A 21,136-nucleotide genomic window follows, 5' to 3' on the forward strand; every position below is an offset into this window, starting at 1 on the left:
ACAGAATGAGGAAGATGCAAAAGCAGAAACCCCTAATAAAACCATCACATCTCATGACACTTACTCATTATCAGGAGAACAGTATGGGGGAACCCCTCATGATTAAATTATCACCCACTGGGTTCATCCCACAATACATGAGAACTATGGGAGTACAATTCAAGATAAGACTCGGGTGGGGACACAGAGCCAAACCATATCATTCCACCCCGACCCCTCCCCAAATGTCCTCACATTTCAAAACCAATTGTGCCTTCCAAACAGTCCCCCAAAGTCTTAACTCATTTCATCATTAACTCAAAAGTCCACAGTCCAAAGTCTTATCTAAGACAAGGCAAGTCTCTTCCACCAATGAGTCTATAAAATCAAAAGCAAGTTAGTTACTTCCTAGATACAACAGGGGTATAGGCATTGGATAAATACAGCTATTCCAAATGGGAGGAATTGGCCAAAACAAAGGAGCTACAGGCCCCATGCAAGTCCAAAATCCAGCAGGGCAGTCAAATCTTAAAGCTCCAAAATGATCTCCTTTGACTCCATGTCTCACATCCAGGTCATACTGATGCAAGAGTTGAGTTCCCACAGCCTTGGGCAGCTCCACCCCTGTGATTTTACAGGGTATGGCACCCCTGCCCTGGCTGAGTTCATGGGCTGGCATTGAGTGCCTGCAGTTTTTCCAGGCACAGTGTGCAAGCTGTCAGTGGATATACCATTCTGGGGTCTGGAAGATGGTGGCCCTCTTCTCACAGCTCCACTAGGCAGTGCCTCAGTAGGGACTCTGTGTAGGGATTCCAACCCCACATTTCCCTTCCACATTGTCCTAACAGAGGTTCTCCATGAGGGCCCCACCCCTGCAGCAAACTTCTGCCTGGCATCCAGGCATTTCCATACATCTTCTGAAACCTAGGCAGAGGTTCCCAAACCTCAATTCTGGACTTCTGTGCACCCACAGGCTCAATATCACGTGGAAGCTGCTAAGGCTTGAGGTTTGCACCATCTGCAGCCATGGCCCAAGCTCTACATTGGCCTCTTTCAGCCACAGCTACAGCAGCTGGAATACAGGGCACCAACTCCCTAGGCTACACACAGCTCTGGGACCCTGGACCCACTTTTCCCTCCTAGGGCTCAGGGTCTGTGATGCGGGGGTTGGGGGGGGGTGCCGTGAAGACCTTTGGCATGCCCTGGAGACATTTTCCCCATTGTCTTGGGGATTAACACTTGGCTCCTTGTTACTTATGCAAATTTCTGCAGCTGGCTTGAATTTCTGCTCAGAAAATGGGATTTTCATTTCTAGCACATTGTCAGGCTGCAAATTTTTCAAACTTTTATGCTCTGTTTCCCTTTTAAAACTAAATGCTTTTAACAGCACCCAAGTCACCTCTTGAAAGTTTTACTGCTTAGAAATTTCTTCCACCAGATACCCTAAATCATCTCTCTCAAGTTCAAAGTTCCACAAATCCCTAGGGCAGGGGCAAAATGCCACCAGTCTCTTTGCTAAAACATAACAAGAGTAACCTTTGCTCCAGTTCCCAATAAGTTCCTCATCTCCATCTGAGACCACCTTAGTCTGGACCTTACTGTCCATATCACTATCAGCATTTCTGGCAAAGTCATTCAACAAGTCTCTAGCAAGTTCCAAACTCTCCCCCATTTTCCTATCTTCTGAGCCTTCCAAACTGTTCCAACCTCTGCCTGCTACCCAGTTCCAAAGTCGCTTCCACATTTTCAGGTATTTTCTCCGCAGTGCCTCACTCTACTGGTACCAATTTACTGTATTAGTCTGTTTTCATGCTGCTGATAAAGATATACCCAAGACTGGGCAATTTACAAAAGAAAGAGGTTTAATTGGACTTAACAGTTCCACGTGGCTGGGGAAGCCTCACAATCATGGTGAAAGGCAAGGAGGAGCAAGTCCTGTCTTACATGGATGGCAGCAGGCAAAGAGAGAATGAGGAAAATGCAAAAGCAGAAACCCCTGATAAAACCATCAGATCTCCTGAGACTTATTCATTACCATGAGAACAGTATGGGGGAAACTGCCCCCATGATTAAATTATCTTCTGCCGGGTCCCTCCTGCAACACATGGGAATTGTGGGAGTACAGTGCAAGATGAGATTTGGGTGGGGACACCGGGAATACAGAACCAAACCATATCATGAAGTGATATGCATTTCTCTCAAACTGGGACATTTTTGAGACTGACAGAGGCCAAGATAAAAAGAATAAATTAAGGCTGTCCTAGGCAAAATGGGAGGCATGATAAGCTACTTAAAGCAAAAATATTTGGTACTTTCAACTCTAGGATACTCTTAATACGAAACAGAAAATCTTGTTAAATACAAAGGACTGTTTAATTCTTATTTTTTTAATAGGCCATTCTGTAAAACAACATGGGCAGAAGTTAACAGAAACCCACCAAGACATCATTTTGTATCACTTACCTTTGTGAGTCAGTGTTATACCCAAAATAACCCAGACCTGTCATACCATCTTCATCTTAACCTTTGGGGAAGTTGCTATTTTGACTGTGTTTTTATAGAACTTGAAACAAGAACAGAAATTATAACAATAGCAATCAAACTTAAGGTCAGCTACTCATTCTCAATATTATTTCCATATTTCTTTCTAAGGAAAGAAAGGGAAGCTTTGATCTTATTTTAAATATTTTTTTCTTTTCCAATTTAGAACTTTTATAACGTCTAATCTTATAGAGTTGATTAGAAATGCCAAACATGAAATTAAAAAACACAGCAAGGCCAGCATTACCTAACAACGATTTTTCTTTATCAGATTTTATGATTATACCGACAAATCTACAAATTACTTAGAATATAAGGAAAATATAGACTTATTGACAGAGTCTAGAAATTATTAAGATTCTGAAAATACATTTAAATCAATCTGTCATGCAAATCATTGTGTGTGTCATTTCAAAAGATATTTTAAATTAAGAATTTAGCCAGCTCCTCAGGCAGGGCCTTAAACAGTAGCAATTCTAGTATGTGGACAGCATAGTTCCGGTCTCAGCTTTAGATCAGCAGGTTCTGAAACCCAATTTTATCAGTGTATCTGTGTACCAGACCTAATTTAAGAGTTAAGTCATAAAAATAAAGTTGATAGGTTTTGTCACTCTACCAGACAGTAAAGGATTAACACTAACAGAATTATCTTCTTTGGCTTCTCACAATCCATACACACCACTTCTCTTCTGCTAACACATTCTTTATTTTTAAACAGTATAAAACAAATGATTAAGTAACAGCAGCTAAATCAAAAGTAATTTATCCATTCTAGGCCAGGCATGGCAGCTCACACCTGTTAATCCCAGCATTTTGGGAGGCTGAGACAGGAGAATCATTTGAGCCCAGGAGTGTGAGACTAGCCTGGGCAATACAGTAAAACCTCATCTCCAAAAAAAGAAAAAAAAAAAAAGAGGGGAAAAAAAAAAAGGGAGGGAAAAAAAAGTCATTCATCCACCTTAGTAACTATAATTAAACTATAATCTTTCACAAATCTATGCAACAGATTTTGAAATTCTCCAAGGGTGTGTTAATTTTGCAAATCGTCCATTTTATTCGTGGTAAGATACTTTTTATTAGTTTCACCTTCAATGTGTGACTATCTCCAAGTAGTTGGGGAGAATTTATTAAAGGCTCTATTAAAGGCTCCATATCGGAGCCACCCTATGGGACAACTCCAGGGAGCATCATTCACACAGAATGCCTGAGTGGTGTTATGTACCCAGCCCTGTCTATATACACTTGTTTTACAGAAAAATTTGGAAATAAAAATATTTATCTTAAAATTTGTCCTGAGAAATTAAATAAGAATACATGAAGCACCTAGCACAGTCAGTGGCACACAACAGAAACTTCGTGAACGACAGTCCCTGTATTTAACAATCTTAGTGAAAAAAGGAGGCAATAATATTGTGATAAATGACATGGTAGAGAGACATTCAAACCCTCATTTTTGGTTTTCATCTATTATCAAAGTTAGAAATCTATTCCTTTTTCTCCTACATTAGAACAATGGGTATAATACAAAGCAAAGGCAATACTTCCTATTTAGCTCACAAAACACTTACTCCATAAAATATTTTATATACTTGCACTATTTCTAACTCTCAAGAATCCTATAATTATACTCTACCCTTCTTATCGTGGTCATAATTCAGTACTATGATCGTCTACCTAAATTCTGACTCTTCCACTAGATATAAGTTCCATGAGGAATCTTTGTTGTTGTTCTTGTTGACAGGGTCGCACCGTCACCTAGACTAAAGTGCAGCGGTGTGATCTCAGCTCCCTGCAGCCTCGACCTACCCAGACTCCGCCACCTCAGCCTCCCGAGTAGCTAGGACTACAGATGCATACCACCACGCCTGGCTTATTGATTTATTTATTTCTGCACTTTGTAGACACGGGGTTTCACCATGTTGCCCAGGTTGGTCTCAAATGCCTGAGCTTAAGTGATCTGCCCCACCTCAGCCTCCCAAAGCACTGGGATTACAGGCATGAGCCACCACACCTGGCTCATGAGGAATCTTAAGTCTTGCCTTATGTATCCTTCCTGCCTTATATTATAGGAAGTCCATAAATATTATTAGCTGGGTAAAAAAATGAGTGATTAAAAAATCTCATATCACATCCTTAATGCTTTAACTGATTTTTGTTATTGGACTTCTCTCAACAATGTCAGATCCACTAGGTAGACTGCCTCAAACTCACTATCTCAATACAACAGAAATAAAACTGTCCTCTGTCCTTGCCAAATCCTTTCTACATTTCCAACTATGCTCTAAAAACCAAATATTAACATTAAGCATCTGAAAATAAGTCAAAATAATATTTCTTTATTCCATCAATCTATACCTAAAGAATGACTAGGTCCATGACATCAATGTCTCAAAACTAATCACAACCTCAGTGGGAACTGCTGCTAGTCCATCTCAACTTTTTGCTTGTCTTCCCTGTCTCTCCTTACCATTGTTAAGCTTAATTTTATTTAAAAGCCTCCAACCATCCCAAATCCTACTCAAGACTAATGTCTTAACAAATAAAGCCTGATCTCATTAATAAATATCAACCAGTCTTCAATATCATAATATAGTACTCTTAAAATTATATGTAACATCTATTTCTGGCCTAAATGGAATAGCTTGCTAAAGACCAACACTTCTACAGTGAACAACTAAAGTAGGCTGATAAAAGGAAAATGGGGGGAAAAAAGTTGAAAGCATCAAAGAATTGCTAAACTGACCAGGCCCTGAAGGGCCAAAGTCCTAAAGAAGAGGGAACAGAAGTGAAGTAAGCCAACATTCTGAAGCCATTTTCCTCAACATATTTATCAATTCTGGCACAGGGCAAGAGAAGGATCTGGGCAAAGAGCCCAGAGAGAGAGCTGCTATTAAGTGGCAAAAAAAAAAGCAGCACTTCTGCCAATCTCTTGAGGATAGAGAGATAAAAATAACAGACTTGAAAGGCCAGAATCTGGGGAAAGGTAGGCCCAGAACCTGGCCTAACATTCTGCCAATATTCCCTCAAAACTTCTGATAAATCCTTAAACTGTAGGGAATAAGAAGATAAAAAGTCAAGCAGAAAGGTAATGAAAAACAAGATTATTTAGAAATCTCATAATACAAGGAGAAATTAATTGGAATTCAGGGCCTACCAGTGACACAAAGTCTCAGTGAATACCCCAGGATCTCTGTGGGAACTCTTGAAAGGTGCTCCTAAAAGCAAGGCAAACAAAAAGTAGATAGAGCTTTGTCAAAAATGAACACCAGATTCTAATTGAGAGGTCTTGTGGAGACACAAAGGTTAGAGTTTGGGATCTACCAAGGGGAAAATCCCAATGAATATACCTGGCTCTTGCTTAGAAGCTCTGAAGAGTTATAGCTTGGGACAGGAAGGGCAGCAATCAGAGGTAGACTGACCTCTATGAAAACTACAACCCACCCTGAACCCACTTGGGCCCTTTGCCAATCTGTTCCCACTCTATCTTCCCAGGAAGAGAAAAGCTAAACCCTGTATAGAAGAAAATAATATCATCTGGGGCCTCTAAACTATTTTATGTGCAATATCCAACAGTCAACATACCACTACATAGCACTGACGTCTGAATGGCCAAGGGCAAATGCTGAAGAACAGCCAGCAGGGGCAATGAGAAAAGGTGCACTAACTAGAAAGGCTGCAAATTAAGCCAGTTTCCTCATTTATCTCCTTTAACCAGTTTCTTTCGAAAGAAAGAATAGTTACCTTATTGGGCAGAGACAAGATTTAAGATTTTGACATTTTTTGTTACAGAAAATTTCCATTTTGTATTGAACCAGTTATGAAAATAAAGAAAAGTAGAGAAAAACCCTTTAGTTTTCAAAAAGTACTAGGGATGCCAAAATATAAGATCATATGACAATAAACCATACACAAAAAAATGAAAACAGAACTCATATTGTCCATCTTCCCAGTCACATACAGGCACTTTCATACCCTGACCTCTGACCTCACCTACAACTGGGATGTACCTAGAGAGATATGGGGTAGTTCTCCCTACTGCCCAGGTTGGAATCCAAGTACAGGGATAAAGAGGGTGAGAAGAGGCTCTCTTCTCTACCCTCCTTCATGATTCCTGACCCCCCCAATCCTTCTTCCCATTTCCTTTGAGGTTATTTTATTACAGCTTTTTAAATATTTTTAAAAATCATTAACAGAACTAAAGACAAAAACTACATGATTATCTCAATAGATGCTGAAAAGGCCTTTGACAAAATTCAACAGCCCTTCATGCTAAAAACTCTCAATAAATTCGGTATTGATGGAACGTATCTCAAAATAATAAGAGCTATTTATGACAAACCCACAGCCAATATCATACTGAATGGGCAAAAACTGGAAGCATTCCCTTTGAAAACCGGCACAAGACAGGGATGCCCTCTCTCACCACTTCTATTCAACATAGTGTTGGAAGTTCTAGCTAGAGCAATCAGGCAAGAGAAAGAAATCAAGGGTATTCAGTTAGGAAAAGTGGACGTCAAATTGTCCCTGTTTGCAGATGACATGATTGTATATTTAGAAAACCGCATCATCTCAGCCCAAAATCTCCTTAAGCTGATAAGCAACTTCAGCAAAGTCTCAGGATACAAAATCAATGTGCAAAAATCACAAGCATTCTTATACACCAGTGACAGACAGAGAGCCAAATCATGAATGAACTTCCATTCACAATTGCTTCAAAGAGAATAAAATACCTAGGAATCCAACTTACAAGGGATATAAAGGACCTCTTCAAGGAGAACTACAAACCACTGCTCAGTGAAATAAAAGAGGACACAAACAAATGGAAGAACATACTATGTTCATGGATAGGAAGAATCAATATCGTGAAAATGGCCATACTGCCCAAGGTAATTGATAGATTCAATGCCATTCCCATCAAGCTACCAATGACTTTCTTCACAGAATTGGAAAAAACTGTTTTAAAGTTCATATGGAACCAAAAAAGAGCCCGCATTGCCAAGACAGTCCTAAGTCAAAAGAACAAAGCTGGAGGGATCACGCTACCTGACTTCAAACTATACTACAAGGCTACAGTAACCAAAACAGCATGGTACTGGTACCAAAACAGAGATATAAACCAATGGAACAGAAGAGTCCTCAGAAATAATACCACACATCTACAGCCATCTGATCTTTGACAACCTTGACAAAAACAAGAAATGGGGAAAAGATTCCCTATTTAATAAATGGTGCTGGGAAAATTGGCTAGCCATAAGTAGAAAGCTGAAACTGGATTCTTTCCTTACTCCTTATACGAAAATTAATTCAAGATGGATTAGAGACTCAAATGTTAGACCTGATACCATAAAAACCCTAGAAGAAAACTTAGGTAATACCATTCAGGACATAGACCTGGGCAAGGACTTCATGTCTAAAACACCAAAAGCAATGGCAACAAAAGCCAAAATTGATCAATGGGATCTAATTAAACTAAAGAGCTTCTGCACAGCAAAAGAAACTACCATCAGAGTGAACAGGCAACTTACAGAATGGGAGAAAATTTTTGCAATCTACTCATCTGACAAAGGGCTAATATCCAGAACCTACAAAGAACTCAAACAAATTTACCAGAAAAAAACAAACAACCCCATCCAAAAGTGGGCAAAGGATATGAACAGACATTTCTCAAAAGAAGACATTCATACAGCCAACAGACACATGAAAAAATGCTCATCATCACTGGCCATCAGAGAAATGCAAATCAAAACCACAAAGAGATACCATCTCATACCAGTTAGAATGGCAATCACTAAAAAGTCAGGAAACAACAGGTGCTGGAGAGGATGTGGAGAAATAGGAACACTTTACACTGTTGATGGGATTGTAAACTAGTTCAACCATTGTGGAAAACAGTATGGTGATACCTCAAGGATCTAGAACTAGAAATACCATATGACCCAGCCATCCCATTACTGGGGATATACCCAAAGGATTATAAATCATGCTGCTATAAAGACACATGCACACGTATATTTACTGCGGCACTATTCACAATAGCAAAAACTTGGAATCAACCCAAATGTCCATCAGTGACAGACTGGATTAAGAAAATGTGGCACATATACACCATGGAATACCATGCAGCCATAAAAAAGGATGAGTTTGCGTCCTTTGTAGGGACATGGATGCAGCTGGAAACCATCATTCTCAGCAAACTATCGCAAGAACAAAAAACCAAACACCACATGTTCTTCTCATAGGTCGGAATTGAACAATGAGATCACTTGGACTTGGGAAGGGGAACATTACATACCGGGGCCTATTATGGGGAGGAATGGCATTGGGAGTTATACCTGATGTAAATGACGAGTTGATGGGTGCTGATGAGTTGATGGGTGCAGCACATCAACACGGCACAAGTATATATATGTAACAAACCCGCACGTTGTGCACATGTACCCTAGAACTTAAAGTATTAAAAAAAAAAAAAAATTATTTAACCCTTGGCAGCAGAGACTAAGGAGGGGAATAAGGAATTGCAGACTCTGTAGGACTGAAATAAAGAGAAATAAAAACAACAAAAAGGAATCCAGAAGATAGGACTTAGGAAAAAAATACACACACACACACACACACATATATATTTGGCTAAAACAATAGGAACTTATTCTCTCATCAAGATGTCAGCAAAGATGTGCTCCCTCTGGAGGCTCTAGGAGAGAATCTATTCCTTGCCTCTTCCAGTTTCTGGTGGCTGCCAGCAAGAAAAATATTTTAAAACTATGAAAGAAAATAGAGAAAAAGACGAAGAATTTCAACAAAGCATTAAAATCTGTTTTAAAAGATGCAAATGGTAAAGAGTAGTTTTAAAATATGTAATTAGCTTGTGAAGTTATAACAAAGTAGACATTAAGACAATAATATTTCCAGAAAAGAAAAGAAACATGTCCTAATAATAAAAGGGAAAACCAACAAGGAAGATAGAGCAATTATAAATCTGTATGCACCCAATAACATGACTGAAAACAGACATAAAGCAAATTTTGGGGAACAAAAACAATTCCAAAAATTAACAATCATATTGGGAAAATTTAACACAGCTCTCTCCAGAGATCTTAGGACAAGCAGACAAAAAAACAAATAAATCATTAAACATATAGGATATCTGACACACATAATAAATGTGAGGAATGAATAAAAGTAAAGCACTATACCCAACAAGAGATTACATACTCTTTTTGAGTGGAAACAGAACACATACCAAAATTGATAAGATGCTGGGTGATAAAGCAAGCCTCAGTAAACTTCAAAGTATTGAGATAATTAAAAGGATAATTTCTGATAAAAGCAGACTTAAACTGGAACTCAATAACCCAAAAATCTCCAGTTGTTTGAAAATTAAGAGATATATTAAATAAGCCAAAAGAAATCACAATGAAAATTAACATTTTTAACTGACAGTAATAATGTAACATCAAAACTTATGGAATCTAGCTAAGATTGCTTACAAATTTACAGCCTTAAATTAATATATAATAACATAAGATAAATTGGAAAAAAAATCAATGACCTACATATCCATCTCAAGAAATTACAAAGGAAGCAAAACTAAAAAAAATAAATAAATAAATTCTTAATAAGTAGATATTAATGATAAAAAACATACAATAGAGAAAATTAACAACGCTAAAAAGTTGGGTCTTTGAAAAAAAAATTCATATGGCTCTTGCAAAACTGATTAAGAAAAATTAAAAAGGCACAAAAAACTCATCTGGAAAGAAAAAGGCAGCATCACTATAGATCCTAAAATCATTTTTTAAAATGAATGCAGGATGAAACGGAGAACGTGACAAAACAATCTGTGTTACAAATACAGGAAAGAAGTACATTGAAGAGGGTGGAGGAAATGGTTCTAACCTAAGTAACTGTGAAAATGAGTGAAGCCTATAAAAGCAAAAAACAAAAACAAAAACAATTTATAAAAATAAGCACTGCAAGCACTGCATAGTTGATAAAGTTGTTACCCATAGGGGTACAGATTAATAATTCTGATAGTGCTCTCCATGTATACTGCAACTGAACAAGTAAGTAAATGGGTAACAGATAATGGGAGCTCGGTTTCTCCCTGTTGGAATATGAGATTTCAGATATACCAAGTGAGTGGGCTAGAAAACTACATATGGTAATGGACTGGAGTTGCAGACATCAGTATAAAATCATGTTTACCTTAATAGAGACACAAATGGTTATATACAAAAACATTCACAGATATGTATGCACAAGTTAGTATAAACACATTTTTTTTTCCGTTTTTCAGCTAAGAAGGTCTAGAAACAACAACACACCAATAGCAACAAGCACTCATAGTGCCCACATCCTGGTTTCTAATACCACTCACTAATAAAAGCAACCAGGACTCCTTGGAAAAATCGTCGATTCTAGGACAAGGGCAGGAAATACACAAAATTTCTTTCAGTGCCAGAAAGTAAGGAAATGCTCAAAAATATAAATATATCCACAATGATGGGGCCTGTCAAAAGCACACAGGAGCCAACTGAAAGAGCTCTCAATGGCCAAAGCTAGAACAAATTGAACAAGAAAGTAAAATAGTATTAGATTATAACCCAAAGTATAAAATAAATATCCCTGAGTCCATAGTATTTCAAATAAATGACTGAAAAAATAAATGAGAGAGAACAAAATCTGAGCAGAAAAATTCCAAATCTATTAAATACTCTGCCCTAAAGGAGGTGTGAGTGTAACTGCCCACTCCTTAAGTGTGGGCTACACATAGTGACTTCCAGAGAGTACAGTATAGTGAGAGGGAAAAAAACAGTAACTTTACAGTGCAGAAACCTGACAAATACTACCTCAACCAGGTAATCAAGATCAAAATTAACAGTGATGAGTCACATAGATAACATGTACCCTTGATATGAAGAGAAGAATCACAGGAGAACAAAAGCCAGGATAAGATTAGCATACAGAAATATAAATACTATATCCAGCATGGCTCTAAAAAGTATGTCAAAAATTTGACTCTAACTTTCCTAGAGGCCAAGTCAAAGAGAACATAGTCAATTACACAGTTCACATTATTCTTTAAGTGGCAGGTTGGATAGTCAGGCAAAGCACGACTTTTCTAGCATCTGAAACAGAATAAAACTTCTTTCATGGCTTCTCATAAAGATAGTGCTATATCATAAAATGGAAGACACCCAAAATTAAAATTCCTACTGCATTTCTTAGGGCTATTTCATACAACATCCTTTAATCCAAGTCAGTGGCATCCTCAAGAGCAACTATACAAGAGAGCAAAAGAAAGTAGTTAGGTTCTAAGATCGATGGGTAAAATTGAGAAAATATATAAAATAAGATTAGAGACTTTAAGCAGTCCATCTACAGTGAAACACTATTACGTGCAATCAGGATTTTAGTAAGGTTTTAAGTTGAAATCTGAGGCTGTAATTTTTATCAAGACCAGTATTTAAATAACTTGGCTCAAGTACAGATCATACACACTTTGACTCTTAATCAGGGAGGTGGTAAGATAAAGAAGTATTCATAAAAAATTAAGTCTACATAAATAAAGTCACGACTGAAGGAATGGCTAACCTATCTCTGCACATAAGTGCACCAAAAGCGGTATGGCCTACTCAGTCAAATTTTCGTGGTTAAAACAAAAGGGAAAATACTGATCTATACATAAGAAGAGAAACTTTCTAAATAAAAGCCTTTTAAGGAATATAAAGGAAAGCAGAAGGCAAAGGCAAATAAAATAATTCTTCTTTCTCTAATAATCACGTAACTAATGGCGATTTTAGACTATTTACATGGGAATAATTTGGAACTCTAAAATATGTTTAAGTCTTTAGTTTTTCTTTAGTTATCCGTAATGGTATAAAACATATTAAAGGACACATATTCTGCACTTAAGATATGTTCCTTGTTCTCTTTCAAATGGCGATTTGACTTTCTGGTTTTTTACGTTAGTTATCAAAAGGCCAACTCATTGAAAATAGCTAAAAAACAGATGAATAATAAGATGTTTAAACACAATAAGAAAAACTTAGTGGTGAACAATTGCACATTCCTTTCACATTGTACCTAAGTTAGCCCTTGATTTATCTTAGTAACAGAGCAACCTAAATGGAAATAACAAATGAATACTAAAATACTATTGATACTGGTTAAGAAGTGATAAGAACTAAATTGGCATATCTTTACTGCTGCTTTAGCTCAAAGTAGAAAGGTTATAATACACCTAATAATAAATGTAATGTTTCACAGTATCCACACTAAGAAGGAAGCTAAATTCAGAAACTGAATAGCAAGCAAATCATCACATATTTTTTCCAGGTGGTATGTGGATTAAGTTTTAACAACCTTCTTACATGTCTACTGAACTTAAGTCTCTTTATGCATCAGTTTTTTTAAAAAAAATCATTTTTTTCAAAGAAAGCTAGATGATTCTTCCAAACCCTAGTTGCTAAAATTTACTACTCAAATTACAAAAGCACTTATAATGTTATATATATGTAAATTTAGACATGCCAAATTGTATATTAACCAAAATAACTACAATTATTTCAAAAATACTGCAATTTTTCCAGTCTCCTTCATGTGTCCAAGCACTACTCTTCAAATATGGAAAATTTAGAATACAGTTGTATGTTCAGTGAAAGTATCTATTACGGTAACATCTTACTATGTACATAAAAATGTCATTTTCTCCAAATTATATTTAGCATTTTACTTTGTAAGTCAATTTTTTATGATGATATTCCTCTCTTTAATTCACAGCAACAATAAGGATCAAATACTCTAGTTACAATGAAACACTTTGACTAAAATCAGGTATAAATTGCTAAAACTAGAAATATATTCAGTTAAAATGTATAAAACAAAGGCATTTAAAATATATTTTAAAACAGACATACCTATCCCAACCAAGAGTTCCTATCTCTTCAATAAGGCTTGAGTAGAACTGGGGAGGAGGAGGTGGTGCATATAGCTCTTGTCTATTCTTTAAGGCAACTTCCTGTTTAAAAGAAGAAAACCTGAATTGGCTGTGGAATGCAAGACAATGAACTGTTAATACCTGATTGCAAAACATAATTTCATTATCTTCTTAGTGCCTAATAAAAGTATCCATTGTTTTAAAGAAAATCTGGCTGACTCATTCCCCTGCTCATGAAAAAGAAACAAGAAAAAGTTAAAAGGACTGCACTGAAGGTCATGCAAAATGTCAATTTTTATGCCATGAAAAGAACTTATGATTTTAATATTTTCCTGGACTATTATGCCTACTGGAGATTTAAAAAAAAAAAAAACTTTTTATTATATTCATCCCCAAGGCTTCACTATCTCTCTACTCCCATGAATATGATGTTTGATATATACGTTTTTCAAAAAGTACCTCTAAAGAAAGGCCTGAACTCTAAGTACATTACCTAAACTAACATATTTGTACACCATTATGAACCACATCTTAACAAACAAAAACCCCTCATTATCAGAACAAATATCTACATGCTAATTTCTTTTACTGACTTACACTCTGTACTATTCTTCAACCAGGTAAGTTGGAGTACTATGCCATCCATCTGGCTAGATTACAGTCCCGTTCCTTGCTAGGCCTATCTATGACGGCTTTACAATGTTTATGTTCTCCCAACCAAAACTAAATTCTTTTACAAGATATATAAAAATATCACTAGAATTGCTGAAGCTAAAATTACCATTATTTTGAAGTTACTAACCTAGACAAACAGCTTATATGGAAAGTAAAAATAAATGTATCTACAAATTACTTAGATGTTCATATGATCTGAAGTATCAAACGGTATTACAAAAAGTAAGTAAGTAAATAAATAAATAAATAAATAAGCCACAATAAATCACGGAAGTAGATAGGGACAAGTTGAAAATTATAAACACTTCTGACAAATATAATCCTAATAAAAGGTTGCAATTTTTATTCTTTTAAGTATATGTTTAATCTTAATTTTTAAGTATATATTAATTTTTTTAACAAGGATAGGATACTATTAAATTGAGATCATATTAAAAAGAATATATACTACAAAACAGCACTTCAAAATCAAAATTATTAACTGGAACTACTTCAATTTAGTTCTGAATCTGCTTTATGATGAAAACAAAACTGTGAAAGCAGATCCATATAGCTGAGAATATCAATATGGATTTAATTAGAGGGTAAGCGCCTAGAAGACAAGGTATATGCTGCCTTTTTTATAATATAAATGCTTAATGTTGACTAAAAATAGACTGATGGTCCACCAAAATAAATTCGTATTTAGGTTGTACACCAACCTAATACTATGAAGATTGTGCTCTACTAGTTATTAAATAAAATGCGTTATGTAGTATAGTACTTCTTTCGAAATTTGTTTTTGTTCTGAAATATTAATTATTGCTATCCACAAAAATTGAAGGTAAAAATAAACCTGGATAATAGTAAAAACATTTTTCAATCCTAGGTTTATGACATTTATACACTCTACCTTCTATTCTGAGTCAGACAAGTTACTCCTACTCTAGTACCATAACAGGTAAAAAGGCAAAAGCAGAGAAGCAACACATTCTTCACAGAAAAGAGGGAAAGGTACATAGCAGAAAGGCTTCACAAACAGAAGTTTTAAATCCTGACTTTAACAATTCCTATTTTGAGGCCTTAGGGTTCAGTGGCTCAGCTCCAAAATAGAAATAAAATAACCTACCACATAGGATTATTTTAAAATATAGGTAATTGTTCACTTACTAAATATATACTGAACTCCCACTATATGCAGTTATTACTAGGCAACTCCATGGAAGATTTACAACATTTCCTGAAAAAGTTCAATAACTACTGATTTCATGTGAGCATCACTCTCAACATAGTTATTGGTGATTATAGTATAGGAACCCTATTACTAACAATACAGCCTAACAGTACACTAATAATTCTTATATTTTTAGGTATACTATCTTAAATGAGCAATAAAATCACCAACTTTGTCCGTAATTTCTGAAGAAAGCTAAAATACAGGATTTCATTTTTATTCAGAAATGGAATAAATGTACTAAATAGATACTGTAAATCAGAGATCTCAAAATTTTATTTTAGTTTTAAACTAGTAAGTGTTTGTTCAAAATTAAATGGCCAAGAGAGCTGTGACTTACAATGTATAAAGTTATTTTTGATAAGAAGAGTTTAATGGGACATGATACCTACACTTTTACTCTGGTTCCCTTAGTCTCTCCTTGTATTTGTATGATTTATTAAAATTATAATAAAAAGATAAATGTTTCAAACTTTTCTCCAATGTCAAGGAGTTGTAAACCAAATATGCTTCACTTGTTCACTTTATGTTTTTAGGGTTATTACATTAAGCCCTTTGATGTAATTTGTAATCAATTTTTGATAACCTTTATTAATTAGGTTTTATAAACTCATAAATCAAAATTCAAACTTTAGAAATTAATTTTAAACTATTATTCTAATCTCACACATTTAATCAAAGTCCTACCTTAAAAGGTTCTTATTAGCATTGAAAAGGGACTCAAAAAAAAATCTAGCAACTAAGTTATCAATACGTAGTAGTTGCTGCTAAGAACAAAATGGTCTCAACAAGAATTACAAAGAAATATCAAAACTTTCCATTGTTAGCAATATTAGTATTGTAATTTTTATATAAACTAACATAAACACGTAGACAGGAAAAGCATAAGTGAAATATAACAAGTAGAACATAACAAAAAACCATACTACAATGATGTTAACATTAGAAAACAGCATTTTCAGAGTAAAAGTGATATAAGCAAAGAAGTAAAAACCCTATAATGCCCATTTGAATTGTAAATATCAATACAAACTCATAATTACATTCTTTCCAAAAAGCATTTCTAGCTTTGTCCACTGAAAAAAACCTAGAAGTAACAGCAATAAACACTCAAGTTTCCAGATTGAGGCATCCAAATACTATTTCCTACAAAGAAATCATGATTCTTTGGAGAAATGGCTGATTACAGTTATGGGACAAAATGAATAAATGAGCCTGGAGCAACTGGTATCAGAAGGCAAAGAAGCTTGGGTTATATTAAAAGAACTCAGGAGCCAACATGAAGGGGCTTGTACTGACCAAAAAATGGGACAATTTAAGCATCAAAAAGAAAATGACTACGATAAATAAAAATTAAATATATAAAAATCTATGAGTTCATAACGATACTTAAAAAAAAATCACTTTAGATCTCTGTGACAGTTGCTAGGCACCAACTCATTATTCTAAAAATTGGTTTCTGTTTTAAAAGGAAAAGAAACAAGCACTTATCCAGTCTCTCCATTATGAGCTGTACCTCAAATTAACCAAAAAACTGATGAGAAGTTCTCTACAGAAGATTTTCAACTAAGAAATGCAGATGATGGAATTTTTTAAATTACCATTTGTAAATCCTAATGAAACACAAGATATAGTCAATGATTATTATTAGAGGCTAAAATCATTAGGTGATAGGCTGATGGGGAACTTTATATTGAATGGATTTAAACGTATTGATCAATCTTAAATTTATTAAAAGAGGAACCAAGGAACCATCAGACATCACGTGCATCCTCATGTAATATAATAAATACAGAGCACCAAGTAATCTCGTAAGAACAAATGAATCCGAATCTGCTGAAGCCTCTAGATCTAAATGCCAGATTACAAAGAAAGTAGAGTATGTTAAAAGATAAACCAGGAATATCTTACAAGCCAGATCCAGAATGTAGAAGATTTTACAGGACACCCAATTTGTTTTATTCAACAAATACATGGCATGAATAAAAGGGGTGAGGTAAAGAGGAGATGCTGTTATACATAAATACCTTGTAAGTCTTATATAAGGCTTAAGAGACATATTAACTAAATATAATGTGTGGACCTTGTTTGCATGCTAATACAAACAAAGCAGCTATAAGAAATATTAACTTTGTTGAGGTTATAACAGTATATTTAAAAACAGATAAAAAGCACTTAGCTGTTAAAGAGATACACACTGACCTATTTACAGAGGGATACATACAATGTCCAGAATTTCCTTTAAAATATTACAGTGTCTTTCTTCTAAAAAAGTAGAAGAGGAACTATGACTGGCAAAATGTTAAAATTTGGTCAGGCCCAGCAGTATTTGCTATAATCTTCCCTCTTCTTTTGTTTATGTTGAAAATTGGGTAATAAAATGAACTTAGGTTTTAAGAAAAATGTCTACAGGATAAACTAAATAATCAAGTATTTTATGCAACGCTGATTAAACAGTATATATGTAACAGTACACATAAAGTGAAACCTAATACGTTTTTTCAGATATCTGTAGCTATAGACAAAACTATTTATACATCATATTATATCTTTAAGTAGGACTACCAAATCTCTTCTTAGATGTTAAACTCCCTGCTGACAGGCCAGGAGTGCATTTTATTTCTTCACCACCTGCCCAAAACTAGTGTCAAGAATACCTAGTTTATGATACAATCAAAGTGGTTCCTTCACAAAGTTATGTCCCTCATGCAGTTCAAGAAATGCATCACCTATATTTATGTACACAGTAAAAGAAAACATTAAATGACTGGGAGTTAAGAAGACAAATTCTAATAATGTCAGTTTTTAAAGGAGTTACAGAAAAGAAATAAAAACTTCCAGTATGGTAACAGCGTCAGAAAAAAAAATTCTTACCAAAAGCATCTTCAACTCCATCATAAAGCTCATTAGATCAGGAGAGTGCTGCATCCTCTAGATCAAAACATTTCCAATTAATTTCATTTGCACAATAAATATTCCATCCACTAAAACTGTAATAAAATGTAGGTCCAAGTGAAGTGAAAAAAAGATTAGCTATATCTACATCTGAAAAGTATAAGAAGTATTGGTCATCAACCTTACTACTCCTATCAATTTCATTTTGAAAGAGTAATTAATGTCCTCAAATCTACTTTGTTGAGATATATTAAACTGTGTTAGAATGTCACTTAAAACCTCACACTACTCTGTTTCTTGAGCACTGTATACTATTGAATCCCTTGTCCCCCTTGCAGGGCATGCGATGGGAGTCTGGCTTGCTTCTTCAGTGCCCTATTGCTCAAACCTCTAGGGGAACATACAGACAGGCAGGCTGTGGGGCTCCAACCCCACAGCAGTGTCTAGGTGTGAATGTTTACAGCTACTTAAACCCCAGTGGGTGTGTGTTACAAGGTGCTCTTTTAGTTTAGCCATCCATTGGCAGCTGGTGTTAGCCAGCTCAATTAGACCCCTGCCTTATTGCAAGGACAGAGAACTTTCTGTATCCCAGGGTTCCTGCCTTGATGTACTGGAAGAATTGGATCACATGTGGGCTTGGAGAATGACTGCAAGATTTTATTGAGTGGAAGTAGCTCTTAGCAGATGTGGGAGCCAGAAGGGAAATGGTTTTCCCCTGGAGTCGGGCTGTTCAGTGGCCCAGGCTCTCCTACAACCACCCCGGCCAAACTCCACATCATTCTGCCGGTGAATGGCCTGCCGGCCTGCTGGAGCCTATCGGTGTGCTCTTGACATGATCTCGATGTCCTCTCGATATCCGGACACTTGTGTGTTCCTCCACTGATATATTTCTCTCGACGTCCAGCCGCTTGTGTGTGTGTGCCTGCTAGGGTCTCGGGTTTTTATAGGCACAAGATGGGGGTATGGCAGGCCATGGTGGTCTTGGGAAATGCAACATTTGAGCATGAAGGCAGGGGTGCCTGTCCTCACCTAGGTCCATGGGCACAGGCCCAGGGGTGGAGCCCTCACCAAGGACCTATCCTTCTCTACCCAGCACTTCTCTGCCGCCCTTCTGTATCACTACCATGTCTAGCAAATCTAGCAACCTAATCATAACTTTTTTTAAAGAAGAGGAGAAAGAGAAGGAGGAGGAGGAAGAGAAAAAAAAGAGAAAGAAGAGGTATAGGAGTGATGTGAGTGGGAAGAGTATAAAATATAAAAATCAGGCAACTCTATATAATTTGTAAAATCTAGTTAGAGCAATAAATTAACAATTATTAATTAACAATACGGTCTTTTTTTATTTTTCCCTTGACCTTAAAGACTACTACAATTGTGATTTTTGTCCTCTCACAACTAATCCGTATTAGTCAAAACGGAGACAGTCATTCATTAAAGTAAAACCTGTTATAATAAAACGGCAAAAAGGAAATAATCTCTAAAGTAGAATAAATATTTAAGAGTTACGATTCCATTTCCTAGAAATCCTTCATTCTTAAAATAACTACAGAAAAAAATATTCTCAAGTTTTACACTGTTTTCAATAATGCATGAACACATTATGATTCACATCTTAACTTAGCTTTGAGTGGGTCTATGTAGAGCAAATTCTTGACTATCCCTTCTTCTACATTGTATTCCCCCACCCCGCTTAGTTTATAACAGATGATCAATAAATGACAGGGTCTGGAAAGGTCTGGAAACTAAAGCCCAGAGGCCAAATCCAGCTCAATACTGTTTTTGTAAACAAAGTTTTATTGGCATGTAGCCATACCCATTCACTTACCTCGTCTATGGTTGCTATAAGGGCAGAGTTGAGTAGTTGCAACAGAGATCTTACGGCCTACTAAGCAGGACAAATTTATTATCTGGTTCTTTACAGAAAAAGTCTGTTGACTCCCTGGCCCATATTTACTAAAATTAAACATGATACAAGAAAAGAATAGTAATACTCACTGGGGCTGTAAAATAAAAAGAAGACTTAAACTAACACTGGGTTCTACCTAACCAACCAGAGGGCAAGGAAGAATAAATAATTGGGACTTTTTTCTAGGAATCCGCTTGATAACTTGCTGGCGAAAAACAGAGTAATAGATCTTAATATTAGACTACATAAACCATTTTTTCCCATGCTATCTCAATATGTCAATAGATGCATTTCTTAAAGTTTAGTGTACAATATAAAAAGTAAAAGGGATGGAGACAGGGATAGAAAGAAAACAGACAAATAATTTGAACATATCCTTAAAAAACTTCTGTAATTATATTGCCAGGATGACAACCTTCATTCTATAAATCAAATAGTTTATCTCCTATACTTCTTTGCAGCTTTAATGCTTTATGGAAGAGTGACTGTGACTATCAGTTATCATAGATAATAACCTGCCTTTAAGATACAGAAATATAGAAAATCAGGAAAAAAAACACATAAACGCATAAAGGATCAAAAGAAACGCAATTCTAACAACTATTTTCCTAAAAGAAGAATTGTATTATGTCATTATTTTGCTTCAGTAACTGATTTTTTTTCTACTCTTTAAAGGAATTTTCAGGTAGAGGAACCTAAACATTAAGAATAAAGAAATTAATCCTGCCTATTAACACACTAAGCAACCTTTATCTCCCCTCATTATGCAAGTACACATGATCCTAAATTATTTCTACTACATCTTTTCTGTTGCTAATCTAGGACTAAAATCCCATTTTTGCCACAGATATCCCACAGCTCTAAATGGGTCTGATTTTTTTTTTCCCTATCACCACCATTCAGTCTCAGAAGAAAAATCACTCAAGTAGTGATGGATATGGATAAGGGTGAATTCATTTGAAGAACCTAAAGTCTCAAGGATGGAAAT

At 35.7% G+C, this 21,136-nt stretch overlaps 1 protein-coding gene across 4 annotated transcripts in view; it reads right to left on the reverse strand.

The window, feature by feature from the left end:
* Positions 1–21,136, reverse strand: part of FANCL (FA complementation group L) — a 78,555-nt gene that overhangs the window by 44,842 nt on the left and 12,577 nt on the right. For all 4 annotated transcript variants that reach the window (XR_004178262.1, XM_031655205.1, XM_031655204.1 and 1 more), the window contains exons 4-5: positions 18,222–18,278; positions 13,440–13,540 (exon numbers count right to left, since the gene is read on the reverse strand). Coding sequence is in view for 3 of the 4 variants with exons in the window: in XM_031655205.1 (XP_031511065.1) it covers positions 13,440–13,540; positions 18,222–18,278 (158 nt within the window). In the remaining variant the exon portion in view is untranslated. The remainder of the gene's footprint in view (positions 1–13,439; positions 13,541–18,221; positions 18,279–21,136) is intronic.

The sequence above is a fragment of the Papio anubis genome, chromosome 14 (genome assembly GCF_008728515.1).
Source record: "Papio anubis isolate 15944 chromosome 14, Panubis1.0, whole genome shotgun sequence".
Classification (NCBI taxonomy): domain Eukaryota; kingdom Metazoa; phylum Chordata; class Mammalia; order Primates; family Cercopithecidae; genus Papio; species Papio anubis.